General features: G+C 45.4%; 2 protein-coding genes across 2 annotated transcripts; one reads left to right on the top strand and one right to left on the bottom strand.

The window, feature by feature from the left end:
• The first annotated feature begins 1,376 nt into the window (after positions 1 to 1,376).
• Positions 1,377 to 11,983, top strand: LOC109768425 (ATP synthase small subunit 6, mitochondrial-like). Its single transcript, XM_040387265.3, has 2 exons — positions 1,377 to 1,677; positions 11,727 to 11,983. Exon 1 carries the CDS (start codon positions 1,468 to 1,470, stop codon positions 1,645 to 1,647), a length of 180 nt encoding a protein of 59 aa, XP_040243199.1. The 5' UTR covers positions 1,377 to 1,467; the 3' UTR covers positions 1,648 to 1,677; positions 11,727 to 11,983.
• A 764-nt stretch (positions 11,984 to 12,747) lies between these two features.
• LOC109768424 (wall-associated receptor kinase 3) lies at positions 12,748 to 15,713 on the bottom strand. The gene is made up of 3 exons (XM_020327146.4): positions 14,804 to 15,713; positions 14,367 to 14,507; positions 12,748 to 14,046 (listed from the first exon to the last, which is right to left on the bottom strand). Exons 1-3 carry the CDS (start codon positions 15,699 to 15,701, stop codon positions 12,848 to 12,850), a joined length of 2,238 nt encoding a protein of 745 aa, XP_020182735.1. The 5' UTR covers positions 15,702 to 15,713; the 3' UTR covers positions 12,748 to 12,847.
• Positions 15,714 to 25,694: the final 9,981 nt, after the last annotated feature.

Raw genomic sequence — 25,694 nt, 5'->3', positions numbered from 1 at the left:
GTGTTCCATGATGGACAAAGCCTTCAGCTATCCACATCCATATAACCTGATCTCTCCGGGCCACTATATCTTCTGGAAACATACTCATATATAATAAACAAGTCTTCAAATGAGCCAACAAGCGCAAGGAGAGTGTATTAAGCTAAATGTTGATGCCTCCTTTGTACCAGCTTTGGGATCAGCATGGACTGAGGCAGTCGCCAAGAATAGCACCGGATCAGTTGTTTTCTTTGTAGGCCGCGACTTCCATATGTGTACCGATGCAGAGGAAGCTGAAGCAAACGCCCCACTGTTGGGCCTCAAGTGTTTGCGGGATATAAACAAGGTTCATGTACAGGTGGAATCAGACTGGGTTGCCGTCATTGCGGCTGTGAATGTAGAAGAAAGAAACAACACTAAGGCCACGTTCAGATCTCCTCCATGATCCAGCTTCCAAAGAAGCCAGCCAGAAGCAAGCCGAACGGGATAGCTCCGAGAATCCCGCTTCTGGAGAATGAGCGACCCGCAGTGCAAATTTCTGGAGCAGCCGAAACACAGCTCCGCATAAACGAGAAGGAGAAAAGTTGCTTTAAATTATGTTGGAATGCCCTTCCAAAGTGGCATCCGCGAAACTTTTTCTTCTCGTCGTACAGTTTTCCTCTCGCGACGAGCCACCGAACTGGGACTTGGCTCGCTTTCTGGGCTGTCAGCCCATTCTAACCAAGAGCAGTTGTTCGGTGCTGCAGAACGCATCTTTCTCCCCTCGGAAGCTGGCGGCGGCTGGCTTCTTAGGAAGCTAGCTATTCCGTGAAGCTGGAGAAGATCCGTACGGGCTCTAAGTGGTGAGCTACTTATGAAGAAGCAAAGACTAATGTGGGAGTTCAGTTTGTGCATGATGAGTAAAATTGGAAGCGAGTGCAGCGTGGCCGCGCATGAGATATGCTAACACAAAGTTTCTAAAACTGTGGTTTCTAACTTTTAGCTGCCAAACGCAGCCTTTGTTATGTTTTCGAGCAGCCTCGGTGGTTCCCTAAGATTAATCCTTTTCTCCTCTTCTTTCGAAGAAGAAAAATAGAGCATCTTGTTCTTCTTCATTTATTTTTTGAGAAAAGAGCATCTTGTTCTTCTTCATTTATTTTTTGAGAAAAGAGCATCTTGTTCTTCTTCATTTATTTTTTGAGAAAAGAGCATCTTGTTCTTCTTCATTTTTTTTGAGAAAAGAGCATCTTGTTCTTGAGAAGAAAAAAAGTCTATCTGGACCCGAAGTTCCGGAACGCAACGAAGCCCAAACACCAGCCCGCATGGCGTGGCCCACGAGAAGCCCAGCTGGACACCACGACTCACTCAACCAACCCACAGCCACTCCTCTTCTTTCCCCTCACCCCCCGTCCACGCCGCAACGCAACCGAGAGAGAGAATCAGATCTTGGTGGACTCGAATCCAATCCAATCCAATCCAAGGCGGAGGTCGAGATCAAACCCACCGGAGATGAAGTTCTTCTCGGCGTTCGACCCGTGGCCGGTGTTCTTCCGCCGGGAGTGGGGCCGCACCTGGCCCTTCCTCGCCGGCTTCGCCGTCACGGGGGCCCTCATCACCAAGATGACCGTCGGCTTCACCAAGGAGGACCTCAAGAACTCCAAGTTCGTCCAGGCGCACAAGAAGAAGTAGTCGCCGCCCGCCCGGCCCGTCCGCCGCCAGGTATCCCCCCGGCCCCTCCCTTCCTTCGATCCGTCCTTGGGTAGGTAGATGCGATCTGTTGACTGCTTGTTCTCGCGGTAGATCTGGGGTGGGTGGGAGCGGCGTACTGGTTAGGGCCTTCCGGCCATGACCGCCCGTTCGATTCGCCTTCGCGCGTAGATATCTGATGCCGAGTCAAATCGGTAGAGTCGTTTGGGATCTAGAGATAAGAGGGGGATGAGGAGCATGAGCGAGACATTGGAACATCGGATCACTTGAACCGATTGGACGATGGATCTGCAGTGTGAGTTGGCCCAAGTGAGTTCATTCATCAATCCCCGTCTGTTGGGTAAGAGGGGAAGTGGGTGCATGAGGGGGACACAACATGATGGTTTTGTGTTCAGAAATGGTATTGTAATTGTTGGGAATCGTAGCATAATTTTAAAATTTTCCTACGTTCACCAAGATGCATCTATGGAGTGTACTAGCAACGAAGGGAAGGGAGTGCATCTACGTACCCTTGTAGATCGCGAGCGGAAGCGTTCCAATGAACGTGGATGACGGAGTCGTACTCGCCGTGATCCAAATCACCGATGACCGAGTGCCGAACGGACGGCACCTCCGCGTTCAACACACGTACGGTGCAGCGACGTCTCCTCCTTCTTGATCCAGCAAGGGGGAAGGAGAGGTTGATGGAGATCCAGCAGCACGACGGCGTGGTGGTCGATGTAGCGGGTCTCGTGCAGGGCTTCGCCGAGCTACTACTACGAGAGAGAGAGGTGTTGCAGGGGAGGAGGGAGGCGCCCAAGGCTGTTGTGTGCTGCCCTCCCTCCCCCCCTTTATATAGGCCCCTGGGGGGGGTGCGCCAGCCCTGGAGATGAGATCCAAGGGGGGGGGGGGGGCGGCGGCCACAAGGGGGGGAAGGGGTGCCTTGCCCCCCAAGGCAAGGGGGAACTCCCCCCCCCTTAGGGTTCCCAACCCTAGGCGCATGGGGGGGGGGGAGGCCCAAGGGGGGCGCCCCAGCCCACTAGGGGCTGGTTCCCTTCCACTTTCAGCCCACGGGGCCCTCCGGGACAGGTGGCCCCACCCGGTGGACCCCCGGGACCCTTCCGGTGGTCCCGGTACAATACCGATAACCCCCGAAACTTTCCCGGTGGCCGAAACTGGACTTCCTATATATAATTCTTCACCTCCGGACCATTCCGGAACCTCTCGTGACGTCCGGGATCTCATCCGGGACTCCGAACAACTTTCGGGTTTCCGCATACATATATCTCTACAACCCTAACGTCACCGGACCTTAAGTGTGTAGACCCTACGGGTTCGGGAGACATGCAGACATGACCGAGACGCCTCTCCGGTCAATAACCAACAGCGGGATCTGGATACCCATGTTGGCTCCCACATGCTCCATGATGATCTCATCGGATGAACCACGGTGTCGAGGATTCAATCAATCCGTATGAAATTCCCTTTGTCAATCGGTATGTTACTTGCCCGAGATTCGATCGTCGGTATCCCAATACCTTGTTCAATCTCGTTACCGGCAAGTCTCTTTACTCGTACCGCAATGCATGATCCCGTGACTAACGCCTTAGTCACATTGAGCTCATTATGATGATGCATTACCGAGTGGGCCCAGAGATACCTCTCCGTCACACGGAGTGACAAATCCCAGTCTCGATCCGTGCCAACCCAACAGACACTTTCGGAGATACCCGTAATGCACCTTTATAGTCACCCAGTTACGTTGTGACGTTTGGCACACCCAAAGCACTCTTACGGTATCCGGGAGTTGCACGATCTCATGGTCTAAGGAAAAGATACTTGACATTGGAAAAGCTCTAGCAAACGAAACTACACGATCTTTTATGCTATGCTTAAGTTGGGTCTTGTCCATCACATCATTCTCCTAATGATGTGATCCCGTTATCAATGACATCCAATGTCCATAGTCAGGAAACCATGACTATCTGTTGATCAACGAGCTAGTCAACTAGAGGCTTACTAGGGACAGGTTGTGGTCTATGTATTCACACATGTATTACGATTTCCGGACAATACAATTATAGCATGAATAATAGACAATTACCATGAACAAAGAAATATAATAATAACCATTTATTATTGCCTCTAGGGCATATTTCCAACAGTCTCCCACTTGCACTAGAGTCAATAATCTAGTTCACATCACCATGTGATTTAACACTCACTGGTCACATCACCATGTGACCAACATCTAAAGAGTTTACTAGAGTCAACAATCTAGTTCACATCACTATGTGATTATCACTCAATGTGTTCTGGTTTGGTCATGTTATGCTTGTGAGAGAGGTTATTAGTCAACGGGTCTGAACCTTTCAGAACCGTGTGCTTTACGAATATCTATGTCATCTTGTGGATGCTACCACGCGCTATTTGGAGCCATTTCAAATAATTGCTCTACTATACGAATCCGGTTTGCTACTCAGAGTCATCCGGATTAGTGTCAAAGTTCGCATCGACGTAACCCTTTACGACGAACTCCTTTCCACCTCCATAATCGAGAAAATTCCTTAATCCACTAGGTACTAAGGATAAGTTCGACCGCTGTCATGAGATCCTTTCCCGGATCACCATTGTACCCTCTTGACCAACTCATGGCAAGGCACACTACAGGTGCGGTACACAACATAGCATACTATAGAGCCTACGTCTAAAGCATAGGGGACGACTTTCGTCCTTTCTCTATCTTCTGCTGTGGTCAGGTCTTGAGTCTCACTCAATACTCACACCTTGTAACACAGCCAAGAACTCCTTCTTTGCTGATCTATTTTGAACTCTTTCAAAATCATGTCAAGGTGTGCTGTCTTTTGAAAGTATCATCGGGCGTCTTGATCTATCTCTATGGATCTTGATGCCCAATATGTAAGTAGCTTTATCGAGGTCTTCCTTTGAAAAACTCCTTTCAAACAACCCTTTATGCTTTCCAGAAATTTTACATCATTTCGGATCAATAATATGTCATTCACATATACTTATCAGAAATGTTGTAGCGCTCCCACTCACTTTGTTGTAAATACAAGTTTCTAACAAACTTTGTATAAACCCAAAAACTTTGATCACCCCATCAAAGCGTATATTCTGACTCCGAGATGCTTGCTCTGATCCATGGAAGGATCGCTGGAGCTAGCATACCTTTTAGCATCCTTAGGATCGACAAAACCTTTCTGATTGTATCACATACAACCTTTCCTTACGAAAACTGGTAAGGAAACTTGTTTTGACATCCATCTGCCAGATTTCATAAATGTAGCTAATGCTAACATGATTTCGACGGACCTAAGCATCGCTACGGATGAGAAAAACTCATCGTAGTCAACTCCTTGAACTTGTGAAAATACTCTTTGCCACAAGTCGAGCTTCATAGACGGTAACATTACCGTCCATGTCCGTCTTCTTCTTAAAGATCCATTTATCTCAATGGCTTGCCGATCATCGGGCAAGTTCACCAAAGTCCATGCTTTGTTCTGATACATGGATTCTATCTCGGATTTCATGGCCTCGAGCCATTCGTCGGAATATGGGCCCACCACCGCTTCTCCATAGCTCGTAGGTTCATTGTTGTCTAGCAACATGACTTCCAAGACAGGATCACGCATTACTCTGAAGTAGTGCGCATCCTCGTCGTCCTACGAGGTTTGGTAGTGACTTGATCCGAAGTTTCATGATCACCATCATAAGCTTCCACTTCAATTGGTGTAGGTGCCACAGGAACAACTTCCTGTGCCCTGCTACATACTAGTTGAAGCGACGGTTCAATAACCTTATCAAGTCTCCACCATCCTCCCACTCAATTCTTTCGAGAGAAACTTTTCCTCGAGAAAGGACTTGTTTCTAGAAGCAATTACTTTTGCTTCCAGATCTGAAATAGGAGGTATACCCACTGTTTTTGGGTATTCTATGAAGATGCATTTATCCGCTTTGGGTTTGAGCTTATCAGCCTGAAACTTTTTCACATAAGCATCGCAGCCCCAAACTTTTAAGAAACGACAACTTAGGTTTCTATAAACGGTGTCGTCTCAACGGAATTGCGTGGTGCCCCTTTTTAAAGTGAATGCGGTTGTCTCTAATGCCTAACCCATAAACGATAGTGGTAATTTGATAAGAAACATCATGGTATGCACCATATCCAATAGGGTGCAGTTATGATGTTCGGACACACCATCACACTATGGTGTTCCAGGCGGTATTAATTGTGAAACACTTTCCACAATGTCTCAATTGTGTGCCAAACTCGTATCTCAGATACTCATCTCTATGATCATATCACAGACATTTTATCCTCTTGTCACGACGATCTTGAACTTCACTCTGAAATTACTTGAACCTTTCAATAGTTCAGACTAGTGTTTCATCAAGTAAATACACTCAGCATCTACTCAAATCATCTGTGAAGTAAGAACATAACGATATCCACTTCATGCCTCAGCACTCATTGGACTGCGTACATCAAAATGTATTACTTCCAATAAGTTGCTCTCTTGTTCCATCTCACTGAAAACGAGGACTTTCAGTCATTTTGCCCATGTGGTATGATTTGCATATCTCAAGTGATTCATAATCAAGTGAGTCTAAACTATCCATCTGTATGGAGTTTCTTCATGCATATATACCAATAGACATGGTTCGCATGTCCCAATCTTTTCAAAAATGAGTGAGTCCAAAGATCCATCCACATGGAGCTTCTTCATGCGTTCTATACCAATATGACTCAAATGGCAGTGCCACAAGTATATGGAACTATCATTACTATTTTATATCTTTTGGCACGAACATGTGTATCACTACGATCGAGATTCATTTTAGGTGCAAGACCATTGAAGGTTTTATTCAAATAAACAGAGTAACCATTATTCTCATTAAATGAATAACCGTTTTGCGGTAAACATAATCCAATCATGTTCAACGCAAACACCAAATCTCGATGGTAGAGGGAGCATGCGATGCTTGATCACATCAACCTTGGAAACACTTCCAACACATATCGTCATCTCACCTTTAGCTAGTCTCCATTTATTCCGCAGCTTTTATTTCGAGTTACTAACACTTAGCAGCCGAACCAGTATCTAATACCCTGGTGCTGCTAGGAGTACGAGTAAAGTACACATTCATATAACGTATATCCAATATACTTCTGTCGACCTTGCCTGCCTTCTCATCTACCAAGTATCTAGGGTAGTACTGCTTCAGTGACCGTTCCTCTCATTACAGAAGCACTTAGTCTCGGGTTTGGGTTCAACCTTGGGATTCTTCACTAGAGCAGCAAACGACTTGCTGTTTCATGAAGTATCCCTTTTGCCCTTGCCCTTCTTAAACTAGTGGTTTTACTAACCATCAACAATTGATGCTCCTTCTTGATTTCTACTCTCGCGGTGTCAAACATCGCGAATAGCTCAAGGATCATCATGATTATCCTTGATATGTTATAGTTCATCACGAAGCTCTACTAGCTTGGTGGCAGTGACTATGGAGAACTATCACTATCTCATCTGGGAGATTAACTCCCACTCGATTCAAGCGATTGTGGCACTCAGACTATCTGAGCACGCTCAACGATTGAGCTTTTCTCCCTTAGTTTGCAGGCTTAAGAAACTTGTCAGAGGTCTCATACCTCTTGACGTGGGCACTAGTCTGAAATCCCAATTTCAGTCTTCGGAACATCTCACATGTTCTGCGACGTTTCAAAACGTCTTTGGTGCCACAATTCTAAACCGCACTGAACTATCACGTAGTCATCAAAACGTGTATGTCAGATGTTTCGTAACATCTACAGACGACGCTGAGGTTCAGCACACCGAGCGGTGCATTAAGGACATAAGCCTTCTGTGCAGCAATGAGGACAATCCCCAGTTTACGGACCCAGTCCGCATAATTGCTACTACCAACTTTCAACTAAATTTTCTCTAGGAACATATGTTAACCAGTAGAACTAAAGCGCAAGCTATGACATAATTTGCAAATACCTTTTTGACTATGTTCATGATAATGAACTCCCACTCAGATAGACATCCCTCTAGTCATCTAAGTGAAACATGATCCGAGTTTAACTAGGCCGTGTCCGATCATCACGTGAGACGGACTAGTCAAGATCGGTGAACATCTCCATGTTGATCGTATCTTCTATACGACTCATGCTCGACCTTTCGGTCCTCCGTGTTCCGAGGCCATGTCTGTACATGCTAGGCTCGTCAAGTCAACCTAAGTGTATTGTGTGTGTTCCGAGGCCATGTCTGTACATGCTAGGCTCGTCAACACCCGTTGTATTCGAACGTAAGAATCTATCACACCCGATCATCACGTGGTGCTTCGAAACGACGAACCTTCGCAACGGTGCACAGTTAGGGTGAACACTTTCTTGAAATTATTATAAGGGATCATCCTACTTGCTACCGTCGTTCTAAGCAAATAGGATGCTAAAACATGATAAACATCACATGCAATCAAATAGTGACATGATATGGCCAATATCATTATGCTCCTTTGATCTCCATCTTCGGGGCACCATGATCATCTTTGTCACCGGCATGACACCATGATCTCCATCATTGTGTCTTCATGAAGTCGTCACGCCAACGATTACTTCTACTTCTATGGCCAACTCGTTTAGCAACAAAGTAAAGTAATTTACATGGCGTTATTCAATGACTCGCAGGTCATGCAAAATAATAAAGACAAATCCTATGGCTCCTGCCGGTTGTCATACTCATCGACATGCAAGTCGTGATTCCTATTACAAGAATATGATCAATCTCATACATCACATATATCATTCATCACATCTTCTGGCCATATCACATCACATAGCACTTGCTGCAAAAACAAGTTAGACGTCCTCTAATTGTTGTTGCAAGTTTTTACGTGGTTTGTAGGTTTCTAGCAAGAACGTTTCTTACCTACGTATGACCACAACGTGATTTGCCAATTTCTATTTACCCTTCATAAGGACCCTTTTCATCGAATCTGTTCCGACTAAAGTAGGAGAGACAGACACCCGCTAGCCACCTTATGCATCTAGTGCATGTCAGTCGGTGGAACCTGTCTCACGTAAGAGTACGTGTAAGGTCGGTCCGGGCCGCTTCATCCTACAATGCCGCCGAAACAAGAAAGGACTAGTAGCGGCAAGAAGAATTGGCAAACTCAACGCCCACAACTACTTTGTGTTCTACTCGTGCATAGTAACTACGCATAGACCTAGCTCATGATGCCACTGTTGGGAATCGTAGCATAATTTCAAAATTTTCCTACGTTCACCAAGATGCATCTATGGAGTGTACTAGCAACGAAGGGAAGGGAGTGCATCTACGTACCCTTGTAGATCGCGAGCGGAAGCGTTCCAATGAACGTGGATGACGGAGTCGTACTCGCCGTGATCCAAATCACCGATGACCGAGTGCCGAACGGACGGCACCTCCGCGTTCAACACACGTACGGTGCAGCGACGTCTCCTCCTTCTTGAGACAGCAAGGGGGAAGGAGAGGTTGATGGAGATCCAGCAGCACGACGGCGTGGTGGTCGATGTAGCGGGTCTCGTGCAGGGCTTCGCCGAGCTACTACGAGAGAGAGAGAGGTGTTGCAGGGGAGGAGGGAGGCGCCCAAGGCTGTTGTGTGCTGCCCTCCCTCCCCCCCTTTATATAGGCCCCTGGGGGGGGTGCGCCAGCCCTGGAGATGAGATCCAAGGGGGGGGGGGGCGGTGGCCACAAGGGGGGGAAGGGGTGCCTTGCCCCCCAAGGCAAGGGGGAACTCCCCCCCCCCCCTTAGGGTTCCCAACCCTAGGCGCATGGGGGGGAGGCCCAAGGGGGGCGCCCCAGCCCACTAGGGGCTGGTTCCCTTCCACTTTCAGCCCACGGGGCCCTCCGGGACAGGTGGCCCCACCCGGTGGACCCCCGGGACCCTTCCGGTGGTCCCGGTACAATACCGATAACCCCCGAAACTTTTCCGGTGGCCGAAACTGGACTTCCTATATATAATTCTTCACCTCCGGACCATTCCGGAACCTCTCGTGACGTCCGGGATCTCATCCGGGACTCCGAACAACTTTTGGGTTTCCGCATACATATATCTCTACAACCCTAGCGTCACCGGACCTTAAGTGTGTAGACCCTACGGGTTCGGGAGACATGCAGACATGACCGAGACGCCTCTCCGGTCAATAACCAACAGCGGGATCTGGATACCCATGTTGGCTCCCACATGCTCCACGATGATCTCATCGGATGAACCACGGTGTCGAGGATTCAATCAATCCGTATGCAATTCCCTTTGTCAATCGGTATGTTACTTGCCCGAGATTCGATCGTCGGTATCCCAATACCTTGTTCAATCTCGTTACCGGCAAGTCTCTTTACTCGTACCGCAATGCATGATCCCGTGACTAACGCCTTAGTCACATTGAGCTCATTATGATGATGCATTACCGAGTTGGCCCAGAGATACCTCTCCGTCACACGGAGTGACAAATCCCAGTCTCGATCCGTGCCAACCCAACAGACACTTTCGGAGATACCCGTAATGCACCTTTATAGTCACCCAGTTACGTTGTGACGTTTGGCACACCCAAAGCACTCCTACGGTATCCGGGAGTTGCACGATCTCATGGTCTAAGGAAGAGATACTTGACATTGGAAAAGCTCTAGCAAACGAAACTACACGATCTTTTATGCTATGCTTAAGTTGGGTCTTGTCCATCACATCATTCTCCTAATGATGTGATCCCGTTATCAATGACATCCAATGTCCATAGTCAGGAAACCATGACTATCTGTTGATCAACGAGCTAGTCAACTAGAGGCTTACTAGGGACAGATTGTGGTCTATGTATTCACACATGTATTACGATTTCCGGACAATACAATTATAGCATGAATAATAGACAATTACCATGAACAAAGAAATATAATAATAACCATTTATTATTGCCTCTAGGGCATATTTCCAACAGTAATTTGATTACTTGAATCGATTACACGATGGTTTTATGGTGTGGCTTTGTCCAAGTAGAGGAATGGGCAAGTTAGTGCATTGATTCAAGTCTCTGGCTTTACTGGTTAGGCCACTCTGACCTCTTGGCTGCCGCTGTAATTCTATCGAATGTGTTCTTTTGTTGCTCAAATATAGTGTATTGGATTCCCAACGTGTGTTATCATCCTTGCTGTACACTTCCATCAATACCCCAGAATCTTAGTAATGTGGTTGCAGACCTGCTCCTAATTTGTGCATCCTCTGTTATTCTTCAGAAAATAAGCATACAAGAGAATTATTATTTCAGCAAGCTAAGGGCTGTTTCTGTTTTGTAAGTTGTAGTGACACAAAAAGGATTCAGTGTCCCTAGTATCTTGTAGCCTATGGCAGAACTGCCTGACCCACTGATGATGATAGCACCCTTGTTTCGGAATTATTTCTTACCACATTAACGATTTAGAGCACTACCTTCTACTGTTTATGTGGTCACTCTAGCTCTTTTGCTACTTTGATGTTGTTATCTTATCCTGTGTTCACTCTGGTCCCATTTTCTTAGATTATCATCATTTCTATTTAGTGTGGAGAAAGTTGAGTTGGTCAATCAACTGGCTCTTTATATTATCACGATTGTTTCTATATGCAATCAAACAAAAGGATAACAAGTAGATGATCTTCATTGTGCCAAAATACTGGAATGCATTGAGATGTATCTGACTATATGTGAAACTCTGTTTGGTCTTCTATATATGATGAGCCTTTCCGTAGGATCAAATTTTATGAGCATAGGAATATATATACCTCGGTTTCTGCAGGGAATTTTAGCTGTGTTAATGTTAGAGCTTTCATCTGTAACTGTTAAAATGTGCAAATCACTTTGGATTATTTTTTGCTGTGGCAATGAATACCTATGACTGCTTCAGCTAAATCTGATATCGTAGGCAGCATGATTTCTGCTAAAAAGAACTCAGTGTTTGCGCCCTTTGCTTCAGTAGTAGGGTTTTAGAAATATTTGTATGCCTTTTGTAGTTTGCTATCAAGTTACTGAATGCTCAACATTACTCTACTGGCAGGTCACAGGGGCAGCAGCTGAGTAACCGGCATGTGTCCTTGATGCGGCGAGCCAGTCCTCACCCTCACTATTGTGATTGAGCTTTTATGTTTTTTTTTCAAATCCAACTGCATGCATTTTTGCTGCTCTGGTTTGTAATGTAATAAGCGACATTTGAATCGTTGAATCCAAGAAAAAAAACGGCTTCGGATAAAGTAGCTGCCATGGGTCACTCTGTCTATGTACAATGAAGACGCTCTCTGTTTTGTTTCGTGGATCTGTTACCGTGTGTGCTTCGCTTTTTTGGTAGTCGATACTGCTGATTACTGCCATTGGTTGTTAAGAGCATTTACTTGCTTACACTGGTTTACTGGATGTCTGGAATAGGTTGATCAACTTGATGATCTCCAATCAAGTTTAATTCTTCTTAAATTTACGATCTTCAAGTAAGTTTAATTCTAGTCATGCTTCCCAGGCGACCATGCATGGAAATGAATTTGAACGCTGCAAATAATGTAGCCATCTGTTTCCAAAATACATGATGTGTACGGTATGTACCTAGTCTATCCCAGATACAACTATGGCTGTTGTTTATTTAAGAACTTGCTACTTTAATATTTAAAATTGTAAGACTTATACTCCCTCTGATCCAAAATAAGTGTTGTGGTTTACAATGATATTAATAGGCCACAAAATATTGGCAGAGTTCCCCGCTTGCATCCTCAACAAGGTGGGCCACTTTGTCTTTCTTTTTTGCCTCATACGCAGGAGCTGGTTTTCATTATCATCAAATAACGAATCAACAATATGAGAGTTCCAACGAAAGCAAACTACCCTAGGTGTTCAAGGTTTAACTTACATGACTAATATTTAAATTTTCTGACGAGTTAGTACTAGAAGTTAAAATCTTTACATGACCAGCAATCAGTCAGCAGTTTCCACATGTCAGCAAAAAGTTTATCCCTTTTGTTCAAATCCAATCCAACCAAATATGTGTGACCAGATCAAATACACATAAAACACGTTCAAGAATGCTAGTCAGGGGGCAAATACACATGGTAACAATATTCAGAGAGAAAAATGTATGGAAAGAAGCTGTGCACGCAAGTGCTAGTAGCTTAATGGAGTATCTAATTGCCTTCGTCACCTAGCATAATATGAACTTCCTGGATTTATGTGTTGGTTCTCATTTTCTCCCATAGAATAGTCAGATTCTACTTCCTGAACACCGGTGGAATCTCCACCTAGAAGGCTCTCTCCATCCGTCTCCACGCCCACTCGTACCCATGGATACATTGGAAGCTTTCTCAATCTGCCGAGCTCATTCGCAACCTCTTCCATCGAGGGCCTGCTGTCACCACACATATCTAGGCATTTCTTTGCTAGGTCTGCAAGTCCGTTCAGCAACTCCATGCTCTCTTGTTCTTTCACGTGTTTGACCAACACCGCATCAAGATTGTTCTCCTTCATGGCAGATAGGAAAGTCGATGATAAGATCTTTTGTGTGTCAGACCCTTCAAGCTTTAGTGGCAATTGGCCTGTGAGGATCTCCAAAAGGATAACTCCAAAGCTATACACATCGCTTTTAGCTGTCAACTGACACGTTTGCAGGTATTCAGGATCAAGGTATCCACACGTACCTTGAAGTATTGTGAGAAATTGCTCTTCATCAGACGGGGCTAGTACCGAGGCTCCAAAGTCCGATACCTTGGCCATGTGGTTGTCATCAAGAAGAATGTTGGAAGTTTTTACATCACCATGAATAATAGGGGGAGATGCATAAGAGTGTAGGAAGCTGAGTCCTTCGGCTGCTTCATGAGAAATCCTTAAGAGATTGCTGAAGGAGATATGTGATGATTGGTTCTTTCCATGAATATACTCAAAAAGTGTACCATTTAGAACAAACTCATATACTAGAATTGGAACTTCCACCTCAAGGCAACAACCTAAGAGTTTCACAATGTTCTTGTGATTTATTTGGGATAAAATGAGCAACTCTTGGCCAAATTCCTTCTTTTGCCTTTCATCAACTAATGCACATCTTTTAATTGCAACTGTAATGTTGTTCTTCAATATCCCTTTATAGACTGTTCCATGACCTCCTTTTCCAAGTATTCTGGTACTGTCAAAGTTGTTGGTGGCATGTATGAGCTCAGCTTCTGAAAATATAGTGAAAGCAAGACCTTTCTCAGATTTCATCCTATCAAACAAAAGCAGCCCTCCATGTTGGCGGAAATACTCCCTCTTAACTTTTTCCAATTTTCTCTTCTGGATTATTATTTGTCCCCAAAATACAGTGATCATGGCGGTAATGATTGCCCCAAATAATCCTAGTGTAACTCCTGCATGCATAACGATATGGGATGAGACAACTATTTGAGTGAGAGAGAGAGAGAGAGGGAGTTGGTGTTCTTTCACTAACAAAAGATGTATTATTAATTTCAAAATTTACGGTTAGTGAATGGGACACAAATAATTAAGGTCTTAGTCTATTTCTCATGTCCAAGTCCACACACTGATCCTCACATGACGTCTTAAATAAGAATATCAAATAACTAGCACCATAAAATTAGACAAAAGGAAAACTCAATGGACTTAAAAGTCAAGGGATAGGAAAAAAGTAATGTTTTTAGCTAGATGATCCCATTTCTTTTTGTGTTACCTAGTATTAAGCCGATATCAGGGCTGCATGTATTGTCTTCCATTTTTCTTCCTACTCGACAAGAACATCGGTATCCTCCAATTGTATTGTGGCAAGTGCCTCCCGAAGGACATGGGTTGTTGTTACTACATTCGTCGACATCTGTAGTAAGATGGGCAAAACTAAATATTAGAATTTTGACATAGTAGTAACATTTATATATATATATATTCAGAGTGCAATTTTATTGACATTTGTGTGTATACACATTCAATACGACCAAGTTCATAGAAAACTAGCATTAACTAAATACTAAACAAATAAAATATGAAAAGATAATTCATGATAGATCTAGTGATACAGATTTCGTGTTGTAAACTTGTCAAAGATAGAGAAAGTTTGACATCCATCTTATAGTATTAAAAAAGGATGGAGTAGTTAGTAGTAGATTATAGTACCTTGGCATCCACCGGGGAGATAGGCATTGCCTTTGTATCCCTGCGAGCAGTTGCACATATAGCCGTAATCATTGACGGAATCCACGCACACGCTGTTGCTGCTGAGGCATGCGTAGGTCGTATTCCGTCGTGCGTCGTCACACGACTTTGCGTCCCTCACAGCCCAATCAACCACCATGGGCACCCGCCCATGGTGCGTGTCGTTGAAGGTGGTGTTGCCGACGTACGAGGTGATGAAGTTGAACGCCGTGGCCTCCATGAGCACCGTGTAGCTGCACCGGTTGAACTCCCAGATCCGGCTCGTGTTGACGGAGCGGGAGAAGTTGGTGTCGTAGTAGTACATCCTCTTGGGTATCATGGTCTGGGAGCAGCCCAAGCCGGCGCAGGACCCGTCCACCAGGTCCGACAGGTTGCGGCACGTGGCCACGCCCATCCCCTGGTAGCCCGTGCCGGCGAAGTCGGACATGATGCCCAGGGCGTTGCACCCGATGACCGTGAACCTGTTCTCGACGTCGGAGAGCCGGTAGACGGAGCTAGGCCCTCCGTTTTGGCTCTCGTGATAGCCGAGATGCTCCATGCTCCTGGTGGAGTTGTTGTAGCAGAAAGCCTCGATGTAGTTGAGCACCCTGGCGGTGCTGTGGGTCAGGGAGATGTCCAGCACCTCAAAGATGGCCTTGAACGGCTTGGGCTTGAGGGCGCCATCTCTAACCTCGCAGCTGAGGTCGAAGACTTCTGCGAGCGAGCAGTTGGGGATATTGGGATCGATGCCAAATGGGTACGGTATCTCGACATCGCCGCACCGCCTTCGGCAGTTTGAGCTAGGACCCGCGGCCCCAGAGGCATGCTCTGTCCCAAGCAGTATGAGGCCAAGAAGGCTAAGCTGCAACAAGACGTGCATATTCTTCGGCTGAAGATCTACAACCAAGTAAACCACACTGTCCTTTATTATTTTTCGATAAAGGGCGGTTGGTTTCAAAGACAAGATTACTCGGTAACATGGAGAAATGGAGGCCATGCGCATACTACAGTTCATATATATGTCACCTAGCTAGGCCAGTGAGCTTCTTGCATGCTCACAAGTAAAGCATGCCAAGAAAAGCAGAATGGATCTCATGACAAACATAGCTAAAACTCTGGCTTGAGCAGCATACTCAACACAAGCGTGGAGAAGATGATATATATTGAAAGCTTACGGCATAGAACTCACCTGATAAATCTTGGAGAAGCCGCACGTATCTTGGAGGAGCTGCTCTCTCGCGCTCGCTCGAGAATTAATTTGTGCTTGCTCCGGAAGTCCCTCTGTGCTAATTGTGTTGTGAAGAACAGCCAACGGTAGCAGGTAGGCGCACACGAGGACGACGACGTAGAGCTCTCTTATCTTAAACGGCGGACTTGTCAAAAAGTCTATGGCCAGCGGCAGGTCGACTGGTCAAAAAGTCAACACGCACGCAGCTACTTGCATGCATGGGCAAACGGCGGACTTCTTCTTTTGCAAAAGAATAAGCGGTCTCATGGTCAGCGTCCAAAAAAGAAAAACGGTTTCCTACCGTACGTCGACGGACGTCCCTGCCTGTCTTGGCCGTCCAAAACTTTGAGATTCGTGCATTTTTTCACCCATGTTTTTTTGAAAGATCCAGCAAATTGCTGGCTTGATTTAGATTTAGCAGAAAGCAGCGGAAGAACAACATGGTGAAAATCCGAAGATCAAAAAGAGAAACAAAAAAAACTGCGGCCCTAATAGCTGCAGGGAGCTACACCCACCACAAACAACATGACCACACAACCGAAGCACCTGTCCTAAGCTAAGCATCACCACCGCGTCTCGAACAACGCCGATCACCTCCGAAGATAGCAGCAGCTCCCACTACAACTTCCCTCGCCAACGCACCATCCACCCAGGAAGCAGGGGTAGATGCCAGGACTTGGTCGATCCCAGGAAGAGCTTTGTCTTGGACTCATCGATGATGTCGTACATTGCGCCTGGAGCTTCACCTTGAACAGCGGCGAGCACCAGAGGAGCGCCACAAAGAGCTTCCAGGAAGTGTCTCCAAACGTGATGCTCCCAACAAAGGAACGACGTCAAACACGTCGCCATCACGCCGATCCAACACCGGACCTAGGATTTCGCCGGGAGACAAGCCACCATCCGATCACGAGGAAGATGCCGACACACCTCAGGTGACGCCTCCAAGGAGGAAAATGACACCCACAGGCGCCATCGCCACCGGCCTCTGGTCGTGCAGGACTTTCGTCCGTATCGCCGCACACCTTCGCTCGTGCCCACAGAAGCTCGTTCATGCAGTCTCGCACCGCCACCGCCACAGAACCTAGTCGTAGAAGCCATGGAGTCGTGGTCCACCCCGCCCACGGCGAGCCTACAGTGACCAGATCAGTCCCTGCATCCCGCATCTATCACGACTGGAGCCGCCTGCTCCAGCATCATAGGACCAGCGCGCAGGGCCGGCGCGCGTCAAACCCACCACGGATCTGGCCAGGTTTGACCAGATCCGGCCGCCACACGCCGGAGGGGAGCCGCCCTGCCAGCCCGCGCCGAATCCGATGCACCTCCACGCGCCCTCGCCTGGCCGCCACCGCGCCAGGCCGTGCACCACACCCGCTCGCCCCTGGACGCGCGCCGTCCCCGGTGCCAGATCCGCATGCCTGGCCGCCTCCGTGGCAGGCCGCGCCACGCCCTCGCCGGCGCCAGATCCGCCCTCACCTAGCCGCCCCCACGCCAGATCCACTCGCCTGCACGCCGTACTTGGCCATGCGCGCCACCACGGGAGCCGGACGTCCCACGCCTCCCGCGCCTCGTGGGGAGGGGAGGACCCCGCCGCCGCCGACGCACGCACGGGCTTTGCCCGGCGCCGTCCCCTGGTGGCGGCGAGGGAGGGGGAGGCGAAGGTGTGGGAGGCGGCGGCGACGGGCTGGGGTTTCGCCCGGCCGCTCGCGGGAGCGGCGCGAGCGAAGGTATGAACGAGCGTAAACGAGCGTATCTATGATAATTTATTTTTTCACCCATGTTGATATTACATTCTGAATTTGCGCATGGCGGATCTCTCTTTTTGCCTGACGGCGCCGTGGTAAGCCGAGGCAGGTCACATTCCGCCAGCGTGGCCATGATAAACCTCGTGGGATGGCGGTACACTACTTGTTGCAAATTTCTGTTTTGGTTTCATTATTGTTGACTCACGTTCGGTAGCCAGGCACTCAAAGGACGTTCAAATGATTCCCGCTGGACGCCCTTGTGGGAGCATGCATTCACACCCAATGGGCGCGCTTGCCGTTTGACTATATATAATCTAAGCTAGTAGTAGTAGAAAATTAGCACGGATTTGTGTGTGCGTTTTTTCTGAAACCAGTAGCACGTAGACAAGAGGCGAGCCAGCTGGATAAGCCCCGCCCAGGGGAGAAGTCGGACGACCACGGGGAGTGCACGCGTTCCGTTCTCTGCTTTGCTATCTAGAAATAAGAATGACAGGGAACCTCCCGGCTCCTCAGCGATTTGGATCCCTGGCCGTTGGATCTGCTTGCTTGATCGGATCTGGGCCGTTCGATCAACCTGCAGGATTGACTGGGCCGTCGGATCGTCTCTCCGTCCCTGTAGCAATGAATAGTAGACAAAAATGCATGCCACTGCGCGTAAATTTAGTGCCCCGCCGAGGGTATTTTAGACATTACACGTATCCCTTTAAAACGCAAGCAACAAAAAAACGAAAACCTAGCCCTTCCTCCCGCACCCGCGCCCCCTTCCCCGTCCTCACGCATCCCCAGCCCCCACCTCGCCGCCGCCACCAACACCGGGCGATTCCGGCGGCCCTCGCCGGTGAGCAGCACATGCACGACTTCCCCTCGCGACAGTGCTTCCTTCCCACCGGCCAGATTCGATCCTCATGGCCGCAAGCGCCCGCGCGCGACCCTTCCCTGCGGCTAGGGTTTGGGCTGCCTCCAACTCCGGCGCGGTGAGCTCTCCTCTCCTCTCCCCTTCTTCCTTCTCGCCCCACCCCACACACTTATTTTTTCAATTCGGTGCAGCAGCCACCCTCCTCCATGGACGAGGACGACCACCACGGCCCGCACCAGTCAGCGCCTCCCCTGCTGAGAGAGAGAGGCAGAGTAGTAGACTTGGGCCCGAGCGCCGGTTCTTCTTAGTCGCGACGGTTGTGGGGCGCAGATCGACGCGATTTCGCCTGAGACCGAGAAAGTTTTCTCTCCTGTACGATTCTATTTTGCCCCGTTCTTGCTCATTGGCCGCTGCAAAATCTATCTTTGTCCCATTCTTGGTGATTGGCTGCTGCTCATATCTGTTTTTTTCTTTGTTTTTCCTGCAGATTGGCCCCTTGTCGCCTGATTCTCATCCTTTTGGTCGATCCTCTGGTCAGTGCCTCCTTCGATCTGTGCCTACTCGTCATCTACATGCAGCCTCGTGTGTCTCTGTTCACAGATCTTCATGGCAGCTCCTCTTCTTCTCCTACTTTTCACTCCTCTTTGTTTACAGAACTAGGTGCACGGTTGTATGTATCGTCTTACCAGCCGAATTTAGGTGTTGGCTCGGTCTGGAATTAATCTAAAATACTGTTTTGACTAATGCTAAATACATGTCAACACTTATGGTTATCAGGTTCTTAAGCATAATGTTCTGTACAATACTGATATACTTAGTATGTTTACCTACAGAGTCCACGTCCTTAACCGTTTTATTCTCTCGATCAATGTAGCTTGTTCTATTGAATCTTGTGTTTCTTTCCATGGCAATAAGGGGATATACTTAATTGATCTGCAAACATCAAATTTTGTTGAGTCTAATGATGCCTTATTTTGTTCAAATAATTTGCTAAGAATTTTTATCTTTGGTATATATCTAAAGAATTGTGTGTTTACTCATGGACAACTATACGTTGTTGTGTCTCATGTACATCAAGAGAATCGCTAAAAATACTTGCCGAAGATGAAAATGTAGATTGTACTACTGAAACTCAGAATATCGTTTACCCTTAGGGGCATGCCTCTGTTGGGGTCTTTTGAGATATCAGTGTACCATCGTGGTGCTATATTTTGCATTGTGTTTCCTTTTTTATTAGTTTCAGGTTCAACTGCCTTCGTCCGTGCATATCCTTTTCATATAATCATAAAACGAGATAGTCGATTCGTCTTCTTTTGCCGTTTGGGATGGTACTTTCGTCCGAATAATAAATGATTGGGTGTAGGGAGAGGGAGTGTATCTCCATACCCTGTCCTCATCATGCTAATTGCATGTAATCTTTCTCTCTTTCATATATCTTTTGGTAGTTTTTCTTTTTGAGGTTGTTATGTCCTCTCCTGATGATTAATTCTGACTATTTGTTGTAGATGGCATTCAATGCACTGTCTGAACTCCATCTCGGTAACTCGCTCTAGCATTCCTGTGGGTATGTCTCACGTCTTTGGCATCACTGCGGTGGAAATGATAATGGGCCTATCAATCACACAGAGATATGGTTACACTTGACACTAAGGTACCTGGATTCCTCGGCCTGGTCTATCATTTTGGCCATTCCATTGCTTTTTGGATACCTATGTCTCCTCTTCGGACTCGTGTTCTTTTCTCAACAGGGTAACCATATGTATGCACACATACCTGAGAAATTTGTTCACCAGTTTATGGATGTGTTTAAGAAGGCAGGGTCTATGATATCCGCAAATTCTTAGTCTTACGCAAGAAATATGTCTTGTGGCCAGTGGAGAGTCACAGTACATGATCAGGTTCAAAAGGTACATGGCTGTTGTTTGGAGGGATGGTCTAGAAGCAGAGTCTCCTTTCTGCATTTATACCCCGACTCTAATTAATCAACTTCCAAGGCCTATAAAATGCCCGAGTGTATCACAAGTATTTGATCTGGTTAATCAAATATGTTTGTATAGCGTTCTGCAACTCGGATTGCTTAATTGGCTGATTATTGGGGTGTTATTTTGGAGGGTCATTATGGTGTTTCTGTACTGCCATTAAAGCTCCATTCTTGTGATATTTTCTTGCAACTGGATATTTGTTCCTCTCATTGATGTGTCCACCTTGAGATTTCCTTGCATACCTCTCATACATGGTTGCTGATTGCTTGTGTTTATTTCTTTTATACTACCTCTGCCTGTTTTTTCCATTGAAAAATGCTTAGCCTGAGGCATTTGTTGTCGATGTAAGGAGTATTGAGAATCTTAATTTGCTTGATGAAAGTTCTATTCAATTTCACCCGCCACCATTCATATACAAACCTTGTATTTGAACTGTTTTCCAGCTACCCTCGTCATTACAATCGAATGGAGGAAGCCCTTTGCCATTCTACTCTTCATCAAAATTTCTCAGACTTGGGATCATATGCTTTTGTACCTGCGCAAGGCTTATTGTTAGCATCATGTATATACTATGATCATGCCATCTTCTTTATGTATGCCAGATAAACCAATTCCTATATGTAACTGAATTTGTTTGCAAGTTTTATTCATCGGTATGATATATGTTTACAACACGCTAAAATCACATCCATTACCATCTCAATGTCCTGTTTGCCGTACATTAGTTTGGCGGGCTTAATCCAACATGATGACTGTTCCTTTCGTTAGCAGGGAATGAGCTGGAAATGAATTGAAATCTTCAAAGTTCACAATTTGCCTTTTCGATGCCCCGAAATACTTCCATCGTGGGCATAAGAATGACAGGAAGGGGTGGGGCTAACCCCTATTTTGGTGACCATCTCTTCATGCCCTGTTGAATATAACTTCTCCACCTAATGACATGTGTCGAGGTATCTCTAAAGCCAACGCATTTAACTTTGTGTGTGATAGCGTTGGAAGTACCCATGTTTGGGTCCTCTGAATATCACTATGTTACAGATACAACTCAATTTAAAACAAAAATTATGTTTTTCTACTACTTATGTATAATGTAAATTCTAGAACCTTTAGCCAGTAATTCATGATTGGTTGATACAATGAACCGTCGGACCTGCTTCTGATTATTCTGCCAATTCTCTAGAAGCACAACAAATTATCTTCTAAAAAGTAATACTGTTAAATGGTATATGGTTCTGAAGTAGTAATAACCTAAAAATAGACCTCTCTCTCATTATATGGTTCTGAAGTAATAACCTATATTTATAATAGCTGTAAGGTATGGGTTCTCCAAAGTTTTTCATTGTTATAGTAGAATCAACTTAAATAAGTGTCAGTGCCAACTTAATCTACAGAGTGGCTGCATGTGTGGAATCAGATTTATTGTGAGACTTGTACTGCCTGAGTGTGTCAGCAGGAACCAATTTAGATAACAGGTGCATCTGAACAATAATCATGTGATATTTCAAGTATCAAACCGACAAAATGAGATAGGAAAAAGAACATCAACCTGTTGACTTTTTAAAATGAGACATTGAAGCATCCTTTGGTAGACCTTTGGTTCCTCTGTCATCATCTAGACCTTTGAGTATTGTATCATATGGAAGCCCTCTGTTGGTGTCCAGTGGAGAAGGAACAAACATTGAGTACATTTAGCTGTTTTTTCCTGGGTACTAGATTAGCTGAAACATTCAGCAACCTGTGTCGCATGCACAGACGACAAAGAAAAGGTTTGCTCCATTACATTAATTGACCTAGAAGTGTAGCTACATATTTAAAGTAACACTTCAATATTATTTGTTGTCCTTGTAATATATGAAAACTGCTTCAGTTCAAATAATGTAATTCCATCAGTATTTAGCTAGAGTAATAAGCACCCTTCAGTTTTGTTTTGTCCGAATTAGATACAGAATTCCATTATAACGATATACTCCCACCATTCCTAAATATATGTCTTTTTAGATATTCCAATAAGGGCTACATACAGAGAGAGATGAGTGAACCTACATTCTAAAATATGTCTATATACATCCGTAAGTAGTATGTATTGAAATATCCAAACAAATTATATTTTGAAACATAGGGAGTAGCAGATCGGAAACGTGCCTTGGCATGTGGTGCCTGGCTGAAAGTTTTGTCTCAGCGTTTAAACAAACCACAATATTGTTGCTACTTGGTATAGGATCATTTGTCAAAGCCATAGCAAAAGGCAAGGCAATCACATGTACCAAAATGCAGAGCAACCATGAGAATTTTGTCAACTATTCGGCTGGAAGTTCATGAGGAATGGACATATATACTTTTCATATAGATAAAGTCACATATGCCGAGAGCAACAGTCATGTCGCCCATGAAGCTCTCTTTTTATAATTAAATTTTCAGGAAAATACCACTGTATGATTATATCGGTTTAACTCCAGTCCACATTCTTTACTTTGTCAAGTGCATGCTATAGTTCACATAGTAACTCCATTTATGGGTATTTTACTTTGTCAAGTGCATGCTATGGTTCATAGAAAAATTCTGTTTCCACTTATAATTCAGTGATGTTCTCACCTTAGATTTTATTTTTTTGTAATTGTAGAAAGTGGGGATGGACATCCATGGATCTGCCATTCCTGATTTGCTTTGTGGAGGTATGATCTTTCATAATGTGTTAACATATCTCTGGAATAAGTTCTTATGTTTAGTACAATAGTTTGGCTGATTAGTTTTTAGAGGCTTTTTTTGGAAAGGCTTCAACAAGCTGCTTGAATTACTGCCTTAGGTTAGTAAAATTTGAACCTTTAACTTTATCTTGGTTTCAACCATCAAGGATTTAGTGACATGTTCTTAATGATATATAGAGGAGTAGGCAGTAGTGCATGGTAATAATAAAAATACATCATGTGTGTGTGCATGACACATGCCCATGATTCATAATGATTTGCGGCAGTCTTAGAGGAAAATTTCCCATTGCTGTTCATCCCCTTTTGAGCGTTATTTGCAAAGTTCATCCATTAGTGAAACATTTACCCTTTCTTGTTTTAGTGCTCTGTCTCCCTACTTTTATGGCAGAGAATGGTGTGGCTTCGTATACAACAAATGTTCTCTACTCTTGCAGCTCATGTATTATTATTGACAGGGTTTGTCTAGACTTATCTTTAAGGCTACAACCTGGAGTCTCATGGGTGTGTGAAGATGATACCTAAGTAATCTAGGGCTTTGTTAGGGGTTCACTTATGTATATTCTTTCCCTGTATATCACTGTAACCTGCTTTATGGTTTAGATTTGAGCACTGGACCATGGTGCTGGACAGGGCACAGCGCCCTAAGACTGCTCTTTGGAATTCCAATATACTTGGAGATAGAAGTGAAAGTTGAGGATCAACAAGTATGTTGTATGGTCGATGCCCCCTTTTATAGCATTGTTTTATGAAATGCACTAACGCTCCTAGAAGGTTGCTCGGAGTATATTTGTATATTTGTTACAACAAGTAAGATCTGGTATGAAATCTGCCAATGTCATGTGATAAACCTTGATGTTTAGTACTGAATCATTACTAAGTGTTTACTAACCTCATTTTTGAGGTGTACCTTTGTAGCTAAGTTGTTTTTGGTATAACTTCAGCCTATATTGGCTACCTGCTTGCTTATATATGGATGTGGTGCAAACATTGTTTTAGATTAGAACATTGCTCTCTCATTTCGCGCTCTTAGTATGCCTTATAACCTAACGACGATGTGGAACTCAATGATGTTTTCTAGAAGTGAACGTTTCTTCTTTCTGTTATTCCGTTGTCCTATTTGAATACATACGCTAAACCAGGATTCTTACTAAATTGAGCATTAGCTGCTTGACCACAGCGTTAGGACCGGCACCCTCGCGCCAAGGCGCCATCCCGATCTAGTACGTACTATGACGATCGAGCTGGTGGGTGGAGACTGAAGCCACCGGAGGATGTCATGATATATATACTTGTATATCAGTATATGTGAGCTTCTACGTCTGCGTTATGTTTCTCAGAAACAGAAGAAGATAACGATTGATGATCTCCTTAGCTACTCCTCAAATTGGATTTATTAGCCCATGTATTTTGGGTCAAATTTTGACTATAAAGCTTGATGGACCGCCAGATTAGTTAACATGCATGGGCTCATGGAAGAATCGCAAAGGACCAGCGTAGGCTTTTCTTTTATTTTTTAATGGGATTTTTGTATTTATTATAAAAGTTTATCAGAAGTAGAAAACACTTCAAATATAAGGAAAAAATACATCAAGGTTTTTGGATCACCAAATGACCACTACGCTATTGTCCCTTCCATATCAGAGCCGCCATGACCTTCCGATGACAACCATAAGTCCTCGGACACGTGCCCCCTAAGTACAAACACCCCAAAGACGTAAAGTCGTCGTCATTGAACCCTTAGATCGAGTCAAAGCACATGGCAGTTGTCAATTACATTTGAACGAACCAACTTGAGGAGGATCCTAGCCCCCAAAACAGCTCGAAGATGAATTACGGGCACCCGCGGAAGTGTGACGAGTTCCTAGCCAGCGCGAGAGGGGCAGGGTAAAACGATGAAATGTATTCCCTTAATTCGTAATGGTTAATGTACGCAAAGTTCAAATTTAAACCAAGCATCGATCACAATTATAAAGTAGTAACAACTATACTGCATACAAAAGACAACCCATTCAAAAACAAGTACCACGTCCAAAAAATTCCTATTATTAATCTACTTAAGACATAACGAAACTACTGTAGGTACTATAGAGATGGCTAAGTAGCTAATTAGTGATGCCGGCGTCGATCACAATCGATGAGCTCGAGTTCTCCTTCTGCTCCTCCGTGTCGCGAGCCGATGCTTTGGATAGGCAATCGACCAGCGCCTCCCGCGCGCTGGCGCACGCCGTGGCGTCCGGCGGCGGTTCCTGCACCCAGCATGTGGCGGCCATCGCCTCCAGCTTATCCCGGCATTCGGTGTTGGCGCAGTTCAAACCCTTGATGATCCCGTCGACGTCGATCACGGCTCTTGGCGACGAGCA

This window comes from Aegilops tauschii, chromosome 1, assembly GCF_002575655.3.
Source record: "Aegilops tauschii subsp. strangulata cultivar AL8/78 chromosome 1, Aet v6.0, whole genome shotgun sequence".
In the NCBI taxonomy this organism is placed as follows: Eukaryota; Viridiplantae; Streptophyta; class Magnoliopsida; order Poales; family Poaceae; genus Aegilops; species Aegilops tauschii.
The sequence above is the reverse complement of the archived record's forward strand: the minus strand, read 5'-3'. Positions and strand labels throughout refer to the sequence as shown.